General features: G+C 36.6%; 1 protein-coding gene across 4 annotated transcripts in view; it reads right to left on the bottom strand.

Moving 5' to 3' along the window:
- Window positions 1-3,458: 3,458 nt before the first annotated feature.
- LOC138713512 (juvenile hormone esterase-like) overlaps window positions 3,459-16,533 on the bottom strand; it is a 70,810-nt gene continuing 57,735 nt past the window's right edge. For all 4 annotated transcript variants that reach the window (XM_069845678.1, XM_069845679.1, XM_069845681.1 and 1 more), the window contains 5 exons: window positions 14,202-14,376; window positions 9,709-9,884; window positions 6,013-6,160; window positions 5,814-5,943; window positions 3,459-4,243 (listed from right to left, as the gene is read on the bottom strand). In XM_069845678.1, coding sequence (XP_069701779.1) covers window positions 4,102-4,243; window positions 5,814-5,943; window positions 6,013-6,160; window positions 9,709-9,884; window positions 14,202-14,376 — 771 coding nt within the window. In that variant the 3' untranslated portion in view covers window positions 3,459-4,101. The remainder of the gene's footprint in view (window positions 4,244-5,813; window positions 5,944-6,012; window positions 6,161-9,708; window positions 9,885-14,201; window positions 14,377-16,533) is intronic.

Below are 16,533 nucleotides of genomic sequence, written 5' to 3'. Positions count from 1 at the left end.
AAGCTACCCATCGCTGGTGGGTATCTTGCGCATATTTCGCTCAACAGCAGCATATAGCGAGCAGCTGATTATTCTAAGTGGCTTTGAATAAGCTGAATATTGTTTTGTTTGGTGATGGTGAACCATTTAAGCTGAAAATAGCAGCAAGTTCGATTAGCGTTATTGAAGATTATTGCAAGCAAATACGATTGCCTATGGGGTGTTCAACAACAGTGTTATGAATAATGTAGCCTAAGTATCGGATTTACATTTAATATTTATTAATATCAGGCCTATATATATATATATATATATATATATATATATATATGGCGCACCGTGTAGACACAAAATCTGTAGATGCACCTTATCAGCGGAATAGGAAACGTTGGGTGGGGAACGGTGTTGAGAGAAGCGATGCAACCAAGGATGCATTAAACGCTGTGGTGTTTGAAACATATGGTGGTTCATAGAAGAACCTTGTTAAGATCAGCTGTTTTTATTAATCGTTATAGGATGAAGAATAGAACTTGTTAATGTTGTGTTTGTATTTGAACGAAATGCTAAGGTAGAATAACCACTTCTTTAAAGTTATGCAACGGGTAGAAAATAAAACTGCTGTTTTCGCAGTTTATTAACGGTTTTCTTCAGTTACCACTCCAGCAAATTCGAAATTGTGATAGAGTCTTAACTGAATTTATATAGTACAACTTATTCATATTTAGACATCTAACTTATTCATGTGAATACGAGGGCTAGTACTGTATTTTCCTTATAAAATTCTTAAACATATTTTTGCTCTAAACAGGATAAGAAAGACTCTATAACCATTTATGAGGTAAACGTGGGCCTGAAGTTTTAAAACATCGAATTTGGCCTGTGCTGTTAAGTCTACAGAAAAATGCAAAACCAAACGTGTGAATACTACCGTATAACTCATAAAGCTGCCATTTTTACAATATTTCAAATTTCAGGCACTCAAATGTAGAAAACCGGAGGAGGACACACACCATTTAAGTAGATCTTTCTGGATTTTTGAAAGGAAAAAAATAGTAATAATAAAACCAATAAATTGTTTTGAATCTATAATTTGTTATCCCAATGCCTCAATTAACTCGACCACCACAGAGGACGACCGAATTCACTTCTTACTGCGTTAATTTTCTAGTATTAAGCCCTGATCAGTTGATCATATATATATATATATATATATATATATATATATATATATATATACATTCTCATGTTATGAAATGGCAACATACAAAGAGAACAACTACCAGAGACTCCAAGGCATTTTTGGTAAAGACCGCTAGATGGAAGTACAGTTGCAAACAGTTATCACAGTTTAATACATGCATTCTGGGTTGCAAGAAACCTGTTCCATAAATTGCTATTCTCTCGTTAAGTAACGGACCTTTAAACTATTCCAGTCTTTAAAGTACAGGTCGTTGCAAATGTGATATTTAACGATCTGTTAGCTATTCCAGCTTTAAACGGAAAAGATTCAAAACGACAGGGCCATCGTACCCGGCGCAAATAATTCCCTTATTATACGTGCATGTCGCTATGATAATATTGTGTTTTTGGATAGTCATTGTTTTCAAACTTTGCACGTAGAAGACAGGCATCAAATACTGACCCAGGCCAACATGCAACGATTCTTGGTACACATTGATAGAGAAGTAACCCTTCCTGTTTCGGTACATCTCATTCAAGTGTCCACTGGGGCTTTGAATTTTAATGTGGCTACAGTCTATGCACCAATAACGTTGGGAAAATTGTAAATTGAGAAGAAATCCTGTTTTACTGTTTGTACAGAATTTCCTTGAGGCACAGTAGTGTATTGTTCTCTCATTCTTGCAATACAGTCACACATCTTATTATTCCACAAACTCTAGATTTATAAACATGAATATGATCCACTATCACATTCTGAAACGTTCCTATTGTGTAATAGCGCAAGGCAATCAACAGCTGTTACTTGCTGATACTGTCTTACTGCGTTAGATTTGTTTTCCAATATGATGCCCTATTTCGTGCAAGAGAGCCATGAATATGTCTTTCGATAATCTAAATCTAGCCTTAAAATCAATATTATATTCTTCTAGAGGATTCGATCTGTCTCTGAGTATTCTTGGTCTTGGGTACACGTTGTACCATATCAAACATAACCTCTACGTCAGACGAGTCTATAATAGTAATAAAATTGTTTTATTCACAGAACTTTTCCTATGCACACATGAATCTCGAGTTCATTGTGATATATAATATATTACATTTTATTTACCTGTTTCTGATGAGAACATATCCACGAAATTACTTAATACTGTCAGATACAAAAAAAAAATATACGTACAATATGGCGGCTAACGATTCGTTAACAGCCCCAATTTTTGGCCTATAGTTTACAGAGTGCTTTAACGAACCAATAGCTTTAAAGGTCATTCTTGCAACGCTTACTGACGCTAAATAGCGTTTAACGAACCTATAAATGCTTTCTTGCAACCCAACAACAGTCGCGCAACTCCAACACTTTTTTTTTTTTTTTGCAAACATTTGACAGCTGATGTGACAGTAGCGCCCAAGCAGCTAGGAAGGTAAACCAATAGGTCACAGGGTTGCTACTGCCAGCACGTGCTTACGAAAAGGACGTGGGTTGATGATAACGTTTTAATAATGTCTCTGAATGAAGTAAATGTGTGTAGTGCTGTAAATTGCAGTGACAAACTACAATATCCGAGTCTTCTACAAAATACTTATTGGTTTATCAGTTACCTTTTCGTATATCACAAAGAATAGCTTAAATAGGCCTATATGTGGAAAAAAACCCGTACAATCAGTGGTAATATTATATTGAATTTAGATCTAATACAGATTATTTAGGCCTACCTTTAGGTCTACTTTTCCACCTCTTGTAGCGTGAATTTGTAGTGCCGTTCGGATTAAAGCGCGATTCACAATCAAAACGACAAAAGGCATTAAGTATTGACGATGAAATCAAGTCGTAGCAGCGACGTATTTGTATGGTCACGAAACTACGTATCTCCTACGAAACCTTTATGGCTAAGCGATAAAGCTCTTTCTTCTCATTAGTCTTACCGGACTTCGAATATTTCTATGTAAAACGCACGCTCGTAAAGACAGCGTACACGATTATTCCCAAACTATTCCGAAATGGGACTTAGTTTCTGAATATCTACCAAACCACTGTCCGACCGATTGTTATGTCGCATTCCTGTTTTCCTCACTCGTTTCTGCTGGCCCCTCTGTAAAGACATGTGGCTGGGCTGTTAGGCTATTTCCTGAAAATATTTGCTGCACAGAATTGGAAGTCTACGTAATATTATAGAACTTCTTAAAATAATTTAAAGAAAAGGGCCCGGTAAGTAACTTTCACATGATTTCCTCCCGTTTCAACGACGCTACGACATAACCACTCGAACGGACATCTGGCAGGAGACAAAAGCCAACTATCTTATGAGTCCAAGTTTTTTATTTGATGTTCTGTGGCCACTGGCAATAAAATTAACAGCAAACCATTCAGAGATATGTTCACGATACATTTCACCCCACATTTAAGGTAATTATTATAAAATCTCCAGAGCGCTGATCTTCTTTATGTGAGATTATAATTATGAAGATCATAGTATATTAATATGGGATTTATGCCATAGAATATTCACTCCAAAAATCGTTGCTGCCGCAGTCCACATTAAAAATCACTCAGTATCATTGCTTATCTGTGCGGGGGGGGGGAACATAACAAATGAAGAAGAGTGACTCTTGGAATAGCTTCTGTAAACTACAAGACAATTCAGTTTGTTTATTTTAGTATCATATTAACGAATCCAGTATAATAATCAAAATGTTCAGGAGGTACAATTTTATCCATATTCACACACTTAACTGAAACGCCCTCCCAATCTACGAAATAGAGAGTGAGTTCTATCTCCAAGAAGGATATTTTAGTAATCTGTGTTATGTCTTTAAACTTTCATTCACTTTCCAGATTTTCTTCATAATCAACTAGATGAAGAGCTCATCTTCTAGTTATGGTTGGTATGAAATAGCTCTGCACAACCAAGCCGTGGGTAGAGCATTCTCTCTTCAGCTTTGTCTTCACTGTGGCCACATGTTATCGAACCAGAAGCTCTTGCGCTCGCCTAGCAGGTCTCTGCGCATGCTGAGGTGTTCCCCGATGTAGAGGTACATGGGATTCTCAACCGTAAAGGGCTGCCACTTCACATCGCCGCTGGGATCCCTGCAAAACACAGTTCCGGCTGATAAGTGTCAAGCTCCTAGGAGAAAAGGGAAAAGTGTGAGGCGTGTGGAAGCAATCGAGGTTGATATTCTAAGATTTGACAATTTTTAGAGAAGGAAAGAAAGAAAGAAAGACGGAAAGGAAGAAAGACGGAAAGGAAGGAAGAAAGTAACGAATAAATAAATAAATAAATAAATAAATAAATAAATAAATAAATAAATAAATAAATAAATAAATAAATAAATAAATAAAGGGAGAAAGAAAGGTAGGAAGAAAGAAAGAAAGAAAGACAGAAAGAAAGAAAGAAAGGAGAAAGAAAGAAAGAAAGAAAGGAAAAAATAAAGACAGAAAGGAAAAAGAAAGAAAGAAAGAAAGAAAAAAGAAAGGAAGAAAGAAAGAAAGAAAGAAAAAGAAAAGAAGAAAGATACAAAGAAAGAAAAAAGAAATGAAGAAATAAAGGAAAAAAGAAAGGAATAAAGAAAGGGAGAAAAAGAGAAAGAAAGAAAGAAAGAAAGGAAGAAAAAAGAAAAGAAGACACACAGAATGAAAGAAAGGAAGGAAGAACGAAAGAAAGAAAGAAACACTCAAATAAAGATACAAAGAAAGGAAGAAAGAGAAAAGAAGAGAAGAAAAGAAAATAAATGGGGTGTGTAATAACCTTCTCAAGTCGCTTTATTTCCCTTTCATGATTTCCTTTGGTTAAACAAATTATTCGAAAAAATATATATATTAAAGAAAGACTTGGTTAAAATAAGAACAAAGAGGAACGAACGACAAACAAACGTAAAGAAAGCATAAAGTATGAGAAAATAAGACGCAAATGTAATGAAGGGGATCAATAGATAAAAAAGTAACAATAAAGAACGTGATTGGAGATAGTAATAAAATCAAAAGTAATGAGGGAATGAACAAAGTTGAAGAAGAAGAAGAAGAACAAGAAGAACAAGAAGAAGAAGAGGAGGAAGAAGAAAGTATCTTTCCCCCCTTACCCACATCCTTCCGTTCAGTATCTTTCCTCGCTTTATTCTATCCTTCCCGTTTATATCCTTCTTTCCTTTCTTCTCTTCCTCAACTTTCTTTCTCTACTCTCTCTCTACTTTTCCTTCCACTGTTCCTCGTGTCACACAAGAAAGGGATTAAGGATAAAAAAGGCAAGGATATAAAAAAGCGGAAAAAGATTACAGAAATGATTAGAAGTAATGAAGAAACGAATAGAAATAAAAGAAGAATATAATACAGAAAATAAAGATAAAAGAGAGGGGAGAAGGGATGATATAATACAACACAAATGAAAGAAAGGAAGACAAAATAATAAAGAAAAAAGGATTAAAGAAGATAGGATTAAAGGAAATAAAAAACAAGGAATAGAAAAGAAGAAAAATACAAAGTGGAAGAAAGGGAAATGAAAATGAGGAAGGAGGTTAGATTGAACGAAAATAGAAGGGGAAAAGAAGTATGAAATGATGGGAAATAAAAAGGAAGAAAGAAAAGTGGAAAATATTTTCAAATATTCAAGTTTTTTCAGCATGATTCTCTCCAAAGAACAGACACATAGAGTACCCCTACGTACCAGGTCTTGGCGAAATTGGCCCACATACGGACCATTCTCATCACGGTGGTCATTTCCGGCGAGTCGTTATCCACGGGCTGGCTGAACATCGAGTGGAACTGGTAGCCGATGTCATCGCCGTGCGAGGCCCCTGAAACAGACATGGGCTACATCAATATCAACAAGAAAAGAGGACACAACCTGTAGACTTCATACCTACCCGACTCGTTGATTCCCATGCCCACTTTGACCAAGTTCAGCGCGCCCTCGAACCCGAACAAGTACTGGAAGATCGGCGACTTGCCTGCCGCGGCCTGCAAACTCAAGCTACGAACTATTCCTGCCGCGAACGCCAAGTCCGTCAACATCTGCAAATAAAAACAAAAGGTGCAAAGCTTACGAATTGAATTCACTACCACCAACAAAATTACTCTCATCATCATTATCAACAACATAATTATTAGACTTATGGCCGGTTTCACCAACCTTCGTTATCATTATAACGTCTCGTTAAATAATTTAATGACACGTTAGTCAGTTTTTGTGTTTCACCAAGTATCATTATTGCTAACGCAGCTTTAAATTCATCGTTAATTTATTAGGACCTATTCGTCGCGTTAAAACAGTAAAGATGCGTTAAGAAGTCAACAACATGGCGGACGTAATTATTCGATGATGAAGTTCTTTATTTAGAACTTCAACATAACGACGAACTTATATGTTGTAATAACACTCGGAATAATCATTTTGAAGATTGTGATAAAGAATTCCACGAAAGCTACACATTAAGGAAATAAGTAGTAAGAATGATTCTAGAAGAAACTGAATACCGGTCTACTGTATAGGTTAGAATACGACAGATAGAAATCACCCACTTAACGCCTCTTCAACACATTCTTCTCGCTTTAAGATAACGTTGCGGGAAGTTTTGAAATGGTAATTGATGATATGAACGGGGTATCAAAACCTATATTGTCTAGATATGTAAATAAATTATCAGACGTACTATCAACATTACAATAGTCATTATTTCAATAGGCCTAATAAGTTTATAGCTAAATTTTATGTTGTCATAGACAACATAGATTGTGTACATGTTCCAATCGTATGGTATATCCTGGCAGTAATATAGCCAAAAGAATCTGCAATAGAAGAACATATTTTTCCTTCAATATTCAAACAATTTCATAGGCCTATGTAACGCTCCGTATAGAAAAATTGTAGCTAAACTAGCGCTGAGGTAGTTTCCTTCGTACTCTGCTTATACACCTTGCACATACGAATCTGTGACAGTTTACGTTTGATTAGTTTAGGTTTTTGTTATGCCTTGCATATACGATCAAATGCATTACCACAAAAAAATCCCTTATAAATTCAACGATTTTCACTTCTGAAACCAGCAGAACTACCTCAGCGCTAGTTTATTGAAATTGTAATAGGTTAGAATACGACAGATAGGAATCACCCACTTAACGCCTCTCCAACAGATTCTTCTCGGTTTAAGATAATGTTACGGTCTAGACGAATAGCACAACATTCCAAAGGAGGATGCCTTTTAAATGAAAAGGGTGCAAAGAGATTTTCTTTTAGGAGACAATGGATACCCCTTAAAATCCAATTTAATGACACCTCTCCTGAATCCTGCCACACAAACATGGCAAAATTGTTACAGGGTACTAATAAATTTGTATGAAATACAGTGGAAAAGTAGTATGCAATTTATGGTAGAGGCGATTTCCCGTCCTAAATTTAGGCCCAATATAACTGCCTAGAATGCTTTGTATATAATTAAGTGTGGCATCAATTTTGAAGCTTCGACCTTATAGTCCGCTAAATTTTCTTAGATTTCCTTTAGAAGTTACAATTTAACTGCTCTACATTCCTATTATTTACATTTAGAAGCAGCTGTCTTTTTTTTTTTTAATTGCGGTGTGACAACATACTGTATTTAGGAAGATGTTCTTAAAATTACTGCCCCTTACCCGTTTGCCTATGATTGTTTCCTCATGCCAAACAAAGTCAGCCATGATCATATGTAACCAATGAAATTCGCGATTTCGAAGCCATGGTCGTATGAAAAACAAAACATGCAAGATACAAGTACAAAATCCCCTCGTTAGTAAACGCCTGTTAATTTTAAAGATACGAGGCTTGGTGAAACAGTCAACTTTTAAAGGTCCCGTTAAAATTAAACGATCCATTTGTTGACAAGTCGTTTGTGCTGATTTAAAGAAGCTTGGCGAAACCGGCCATTACTCAATTTCATAAACTCTGTTGTTATTCCATTGATGTTCCTTTGTTCATAACCACCTTAGAGTAAATTTTAAGTGTATTACCATGGTGGGTCATTCAACACCTTTCGTGGTTTAGATTGTGACTTTTGGAATGCTTCAATCTACTTGGTATATCTCTCACTCTCACTGAAGTTCCCAGAATAGAAAAATAATTGAGGAGTGATCTTCGAGATAGGACGGTTTAAGCTGCAATGAATGTATTACTGCTCTTTACGTATGCCCCGTCAGATCTTTGCCTGGTAGGCAACAAGACGGTAATCACTGTCGCAGATGTAACAATGAGACTGAAGCACTTGCCAAGTCTTGGGTGTATGCATTTTGGTTACATACTCAAAAACACATGGCATTACAACATTCGAACGAAGACTGACAACCCCCTCCGAAAATATCGTCATGCTATTTTTTGAAGAACTCCATGAGTGTAAATGTTACAACAAAAAAAGAGAACTTGGTTTTTGTAATAATATGTTAGAAGAAATGTAAAGATATTTATAGTTATTTAGAAGTGAATAGAATACAGAAATGAATATTAGCGGAGTTCTGACAGAGGTGATGACATGAAGCTATTTGGGACAATTTTTTGGAATATTAATAATATTAAAGGGAAAGATAATATGTAACAGGGAATCGAACCCGCGCCACCTGTAGTAACATGCTGTAGTAGCGCTCCCCGTTTACTTCAACAGTCTGTCTTATTCCATTATTGTTCACACCTGTGGAGTAACGGTTAGCGCGTCTGGCCGGGATACCAGGTGGCACGGGTTCGATTCCTGATCGGAGCAAGTTACTTGAGGTTTTTTCGCAGTTTTCCCTCAACCCAATATGAGCAAATGTTGGGTAACTTTCGGTGCTGGACCCCGGACTCATTTCACCGGCATTATCACCTTCATCTCATTCAGATGCTAAATAACCTAAGATGTTGATAAAGTGTCGTAAAATAACCTACGCTTAACTGAGGTTCGTTTTCTGACCAAAGTCATTAGTAGGCACTTTCCAACAATGTGACCTCTGCGATCACCAGATTTCAATCCGGCCAACTTTTGGTTGTGGGGTTACTTTAAAGAACGACTTTTCCTGACACACTCAAAAACCATACTGCAAATGAAAGATGCCATCTCGCAAGAAACTGCCAATATTCAAAGACATTATCTGCAAAATGCTGTGCATGGTGTCGCAGACAGAATGCTGTACGTTGAACAAGAGAACGGCAGACATCTTTCCAATGTTTTGTAAACCCCGTAGTTTGCCCAATACTGTGATCCCCCCCCCATCTCAAATATTGTAATATTTATTGTGGTTTAATTTTTGAACTGACTTTAGAAATACCCTATATTTCGTAAAAAGCGTAACGAGAGATTATCATCACGAGCTCTTAATGAACGAAAATCAGCTTAAATATGCATTTTCATTCAAATCAAGCACCATGACCTGGGATGCGTCCATTATCAGACTGAAGTTCCATAATTGTAAACTTCCAATATTGATGGCTCTCCAGCTCGAGTAGGCTAGTTGACAGCCTTCAGTTAAGAAAACAATATACCCATAGGCTACTTTAGTAACCAAGAAAGCGCAGTCTTATAGTCTTATAAGCAGGAAACAAAGAATGCAACCTCTAGACTCACATCTACGATGTTGTTGTTGTTGTTCTTGCTGTCGCTCATGTTGCCGACATAAAGGTCCCAAGCCTTCTTCACAATGGTCTTGGCCTGAGCTTTTGGGTAGATTGCGGCCAGAAACTCCGGAACATCATTCATTGCGGTCTCCTGCAAGGACGCGTTCGGATTCATCATCGCTGCAACTGCAACACACACACTTAAACTATTCAAGTATGCATGACGTTCACAAGCAATAACTACTATGTGACAGACGTGTGACATTAAATAACAAGAGGAAATAGGTCAATTCGGACTTGGCATGCCAGAAGAAGCAGTTTAATCCCTTATGTATCTGCACTTTGGTCAAGAAACGTATTAATTATTATTCTGATAGCTCTTGTCAAAATTTTTAAATTTGAAGATAAATCTTGTTCTTTTAAATCGGATAGGTTAAAAACCAGATAATTAAAATAAATTACCCGTTCCAAAATTGTTCATCAAAATATAGCATACTCTGGGCTAGATTTGTTTTCCCCTGGAAACCTGTGACTCTGGTTTTCTCAGTTGTCACTTCATGTCACAATATCTTGCTATGAGGTGGATATAGTGAAGTAAGTATTGTACCAGCTCGTAACTCATGTTCATTGTTAGCTAGCAATATTTAATCGTCTGCATATAATATGATATCGAATATCGAGGAATGTATTATCTGAAGCATGTATTGTTTATTTGCTACACAAGATAAGTGAAAAGTATGGAACACTGGTTGTAGCTTTTCTATTTCTTATTTTATGAGAAAGCTCTATATACGAAAGCTATAGAGCTCAAAGAAGGAATTATTTTAACATATTTTTAAAAACTATGTTTTTAACTTTATAAAGTGTTATGCCAAGGAGTCTGTTTTTTGTTAATGACATCATGTAATTTCTTTCATGATCACATTCTTCTGATCTCGAAACGTACAAAATCATATTTTTATAATTATTTGTAAAGTATTATTTTATAAAAACTGCCTCCATTAATGATTCCAACGCATACTAACTCATTAAAAACAAATAATTTAGTAAGATATATTTATTTATTACTAAGGAGAATGAAGGGGCCATTAATTAAATAATTATAAACAAAAGATTAGCCTAATTCGTGGCTCCCTGCAGAGCCATCTTCAGTTACAAGCCGGAGCATGCGTACAGTTCCCCAAAAAAGAAATGAGACGACTCTTGGTCGTCGAAACTTAAAGTTCTACAGCACGTTCACGCGATATCGACGTAGTCAGGAAGACATCTGGTCATGCATGCATAGGCCTATTTTCTCCTACTCTAAAGTACACACCAGTGCAAAATGTTATCTGTTGCCTGTCTATTTCTGGTGTAGATCTCTTTTACGTCCTTTTATGAAAGTTTGAAATATACCGTGTAACACGAAAGTCATTTGCCAAATTGGAATAACAATATTAATTTTGAAATGACAAATGTAGATTCACGGAAAGACAGCAAGGAATTTTATAAGGACCACGACAAGGACAAAGAACAGGACCATGATAACATATTATAAGAAACGCGACGAACACCACGACAAACATTATGATAAATACCACGACATGGACCACGATAAGGATTACAAGGACCAGGACCACGAAAGAACTATTAGGAAGACACAAGGACAATGATAAGAACCACGACAAAGATATCAACGACCTACATATGAACTACGAAAAGGACAAAGATATGAACGACAAGGACCACAATAAGGATCACGACATGAACCACTGTAAGGAAAACGATAAGGATAACAACATGGACCACTACGAAAAGCACGATATGAACTACGACAGAGACCAAGGTAAGGATCACGACATGAAAATATGAAAATTTGAAACTTTGGTTTATTTAATGACGCTCGCAACTACCGAGGTTATATCAGCGTCACCGGTGTGCCGTAATTTTGTTCCGCAGGAGTTCTTTTACATGGCAGTAGCATTTATTACTTAAGAAAAAACACACTACATTAGAACCAGAAAATGCAGAACCGAACAAAAAATGGCAAACCATGACTTATTTCGGGAAAATTTCCAATCAAATCAATAATTTTTTCAAAAAACAAAATATCAACATAGCATTCAAAACCAGCAACAAGCTTCATAACATAATCCCCAATAAAACCAATAATAATGAACCCCTCTTAAATAGTGGTATATATCAATTGCAATGTAAAAACTGCACCAAAATATACATCGGTCAAACCCGCCGTAATTTCAAAATAAGATATAAAGAACACGTTACAGATTTTAAATAGAATAGAAACAAGTCGAAATATGTCCATCACCTCATAGAAGAAGGACATGAATTATGTAATATAAAAGATACACTAAAAGTTATAGAAGCCATTAACAGTCCCTTAATAGACATTGCAGAGCAATTTTATATTGCAAAGAATTTCAACGAAGGAAAACACCTCTTAAACGAACAAATAGTTAATCCCAATAACCCACTATTCAATTTATTTAAATTAATCTCGGAAAATCGGACATCATCCCATAATATTACATCACATCCCCCTACCCCCACATCACTTCCGGTTCCGCCAAATGTTCATTAAAATAAGAACTACTGTGAGCACTGAACGATTCTCAGTAACAGCCTGACTAACGTCGAGCACAGAACACGTCCAACCAATGTAAGTAAGTTAATATTTTCATTCAATGCATTTAAACAGCAGTATATTCACACACGTAACAACAACATTTTATGTTCGCAGTGTAAAAGGCTTAACTGACAATCGTATGGTGACAATGATGAATTTGTAACATCCAACCTTGGCAAACCGAAGGAACACAATAACAAGCATCAATGCAACTGATATTAAGCAACATTTCATCGTGGTACAGTGCTTCGACTTGCGTAAGTGAAACAACATGAATCCTTGGTGTGTTAATATATAACAAACAAATTTTAACATTTTAATACGTGCAACACAGTGCAACTCAAAAACATTTAATAAATATAGGAACTGCATGTGATAACAACTTCAAGATAACCATATTGTCACATAAAACAATGGGACTTTTATTGTAGATGTAAATTAGTATAGATTTTAATAGCAAGTGTTTTTAATTTAATTTATATATTATTTTGTAAACGATGGTAGATCATCAAGGGTACATACCATTTATTTCACACACATAAGGTGTATCTATTTGAACATGTAATAAGGCAATTCCATGCATTTGAAAATGGCACATAAGTGCCGAAAACGTTAATGTTTAATCCAAATATAAACTAGATAAGTATAGACGGTTAGCCCAATTCAATATTATTATAGTAGCATTTATGTTGAAGGAGGTGTTTGGTTTATTTATTATTTTTTATTTTATTGGCTATTTTTTTTATAGTTGGGGTTGCTTTGTCGCATTTAAGCACATTTAAATACCATCGACCTGGGCCGGGATCGAACCCGCAACTTCGAGCACAGAAGGTCAGCGCTATACCGACTATGCTATCCGGGACGACTCACGACATAAAACACGACAAGCTTCAAAATAAGAATCACAATAAGGATCTCAATATGGACCACGATACGGATCACGAAATACTATGAGAAGAACCAAGAAATAATCATGAAAGGAGCACGAAAGGATCGGGATAAGGACCGTGTCAAAGATAAGGACTACGATAAGGATGACGATATATGGCACGAAAAGCACTTTGATATGGATCACTGTAAGCACCAAGACAATGATCACAAGGAGTACTATGATAGAGATCACAAAAACCACGATTGCGATAAGAACTATGAGAATGGCAAGGACCATAAGAATAAAGACAAGGACCACGATGAGGATCATGACATGGACCACGACGAGTATCACGAGAATGATCACGAAAGGGACAACAACATTGGGCCACAATAAGGATCATAAGGAACAGAATTGCGATAAGAACTATGAGACTGACAAGGAGCACTATAGGACCACGACAACAACAAAGACAGGGGCCACAATAGATCCCAACATGAACCACGACAAACACCACGAGACTGATCAGGATAGGGACCACGATATGGGTCATGATAAGGGTCACGACAAGAACCATGACAGGGATCAAGACAACGCCGAACAGAACTCACATCCACTGTTGCATAAACATTCTTCCGTAGTGAGGGATTCTATCACAACATGTTGTTTTAATCTCACGTCCATATCAAATATATTATAAACCAGTGTAGTGCAGCTGTCTATTGACTAAAAGATTAGGGACCATCGAACAGTGTATAAGAAGGTTTGAAGAATCGCTCCAAGTTCAAATTCTCCGCATTACTAAATAAATTGGAGAGATAAGAAATAGAAGCCTTTACTTTCCGTCTAGGTTAATGTGAAATATTTTTCTTCTGATTTGTGTTTGTTACAAGGTACTTTTACTTCACTTTAGGCGCCCGTGAACTAGGCGTGCGTGCGCTAGAAACCTGTTGTAGACCTATACTTTTATGGAGTAAATTCTGGGGATATAAAAAACCCAACTTACTTTCAACAAATGCATTGAGTTCGCCAGAAGTGGAGCCGAAAATGGCCGGCACGTCAGAGAAATTTCCTGCTGATAGCATGGCGTGAGGATCTGCTGGCAGGAACACCTCTTCATCGTCGATGCCTCCTTCGTCGACGGTGGGTCTGAATGGCATGAAGTAGGTATTTTTCACAAACTGAAAATGGTGAAGAGTACAAGACAGTCTAATTTACAAAGGCACACTTCTGGACCTCAACATTTTAACTCGAAACAGTTTACAAAGGAATATCGATGGTAAACTGTAATGATTCATTTCATGAGGACGTACAGGGATGGATTCTTGCACTTGGGCCCATTGTACGCTCTATATTCGATGCTTGTGAAGACGGATGACCCGAGCGGCATTCGTGAATCTGACGCTGACAGCTCATCCTTCCTAGGTCTTGCAAATAATGATTAGCACCAACCCACAGCCTGGAGCCCCAAAACCTTAAAACCTGTATCAGCATTGGAAACCCATACTAACCCCAGCCAAATTTTACTATTAAAAATGATAGATGAACTGAGGAGGAAATGCAGACTGTTGGTGGAATGAAAGAGGGAAACGGGAGTACACCGAGAAAACTCCTCTGCAACATCTGTTTTGTCGATCATAAATTCCACCCAGACCTGATCGCGGATCGAATCCGGGCCGTCTGGATGGAAGGCCAGCGCGCTAGTACTGTAACCAGAGACGCACAAAATTGTAATGAACTCTATACCAGACGTGCTCACGGCGGGCATTTTGCACTTTAGGCGCCCGGTGCATTAGGGGTGCGTGCGCTAGAAACCTGTAATAGGTCTACATTCAAACACAGTGTCAAGCACTCAAACCTAGCGTAACCAAGCATTAATATCGCTGTTGGACAAACACATAGGTCTACTGATACGGTCGGTGTTCATTCATTCATTCATTCATTCATTCATTCATTCATTCATTCATTCATTCATTCATTCATTCATTTATTACTCAGATACTGATTTCGTTACCGGACTTATGTCTTTCTTTCTTTCTCTTTCCGTCTTTCTTATTTCTTTGTTTCTGGCTTCTTTCTTTTCTTCGTTTCTTTCATCTTTCTTTCCTTCATTTCATTCTTTATTTGTTCGTTTCTTTCTTTTTCTTTCCGTCTTTCTTATTTCTTTGTTTCTGGTCTCTTTCTTTTCTTCGTTTCTTTCATCTTTCTTTTCTTCATTTCTTTCTTTATTTGTTTTTTTCTTTCTTTCTTTTTCTTTCCGTCTTTCTTATTTCTTTCTTTCTGGCTTCTTTCTTTTCTTCGTTTCCTTCATCTTTCTTTTCTTCATTTCTTTCTTTATTTGTTTGCCTTTCTTTTTCTTTCCGTCTTCCTTATTTCTTTGTTTCTGGCTTCTTTCTTTTCTTCGTTTCTTTCTATATTTGTTTTTTTTTTCTTTTTCTTTCCGTCTTTCTTATTTCTTTGTTTCTGGCTTCTTTCTTTTCTTAATTTCTTTCATATTTCTTTTCTTCATTTCTTTCTTTATTTGTTTGTTTAGTTGTTTCTTTCTTTTTCTTTTCGTCTTTCTGATTTATTTGTTTCTGACTTCTTTCTTTTCTTCGTTTCTTTCATCTTTCTTTTCTTCATTTCTTTCTTTATTTGTTTGTTTTTTCTTCTTTATTTTACTTATTTATTATCCTTTCTTTCTCTCTTTAATTATTTTTTATTTATTATTTAATCTGAGAGATAAAGTTATCAGGCCTTCTCTTTCCGTCCACCAAGGGACTACAACTACAATATCAAGAACATAATTAAAATTAAAATTACAATTATTAATATTTAATTTATATTTACAGTAAAATCTAAATACTAAAACATTACCTAATTCAGACGTTCTCAAACTTTATGATTCTGTGCCTCCCTTTAGCTAAATAATTTTTCTTCCGACTCCCCTCGCCTTTATCTCAAAGCATAAATAGTTATACAGAATTCTTTCCAATCTCTGTAACGAATTTGAATGACGTCATGTGCGTCAGGAATCACACCGACAGCTGAATTGCGGCGAGAGGTGACAGACCAGTAGTGAGTGATTTCATAATCAGAGTGCACGATGTATCACAGTAGCAGTGCCCAAGAAAATCGAGCTTCTTTGGGAGGGGTACATAACAACCCTTTCCGATGCCAAGTACAGTTACGTGAAATTCATAGGAGCCTGCAAAAAAACGTGGTTTCGTTATTTCCAATAAAGGCGTCTTGTGTGTACCTAATAAGACTGGCAAAGCTCTGCTGGGATTAATTCCAGATTGGAAAAAGCAAGCAAAACCACCCCCCGGCACAAGTCGCCGCACCCCACGAGATGATAC

The sequence above is a fragment of the Periplaneta americana genome, chromosome 14 (genome assembly GCF_040183065.1).
Source record: "Periplaneta americana isolate PAMFEO1 chromosome 14, P.americana_PAMFEO1_priV1, whole genome shotgun sequence".
Taxonomy (NCBI): Eukaryota; Metazoa; Arthropoda; class Insecta; order Blattodea; family Blattidae; genus Periplaneta; species Periplaneta americana.
This window is presented reverse-complemented; position numbering and strand designations above follow the sequence as displayed.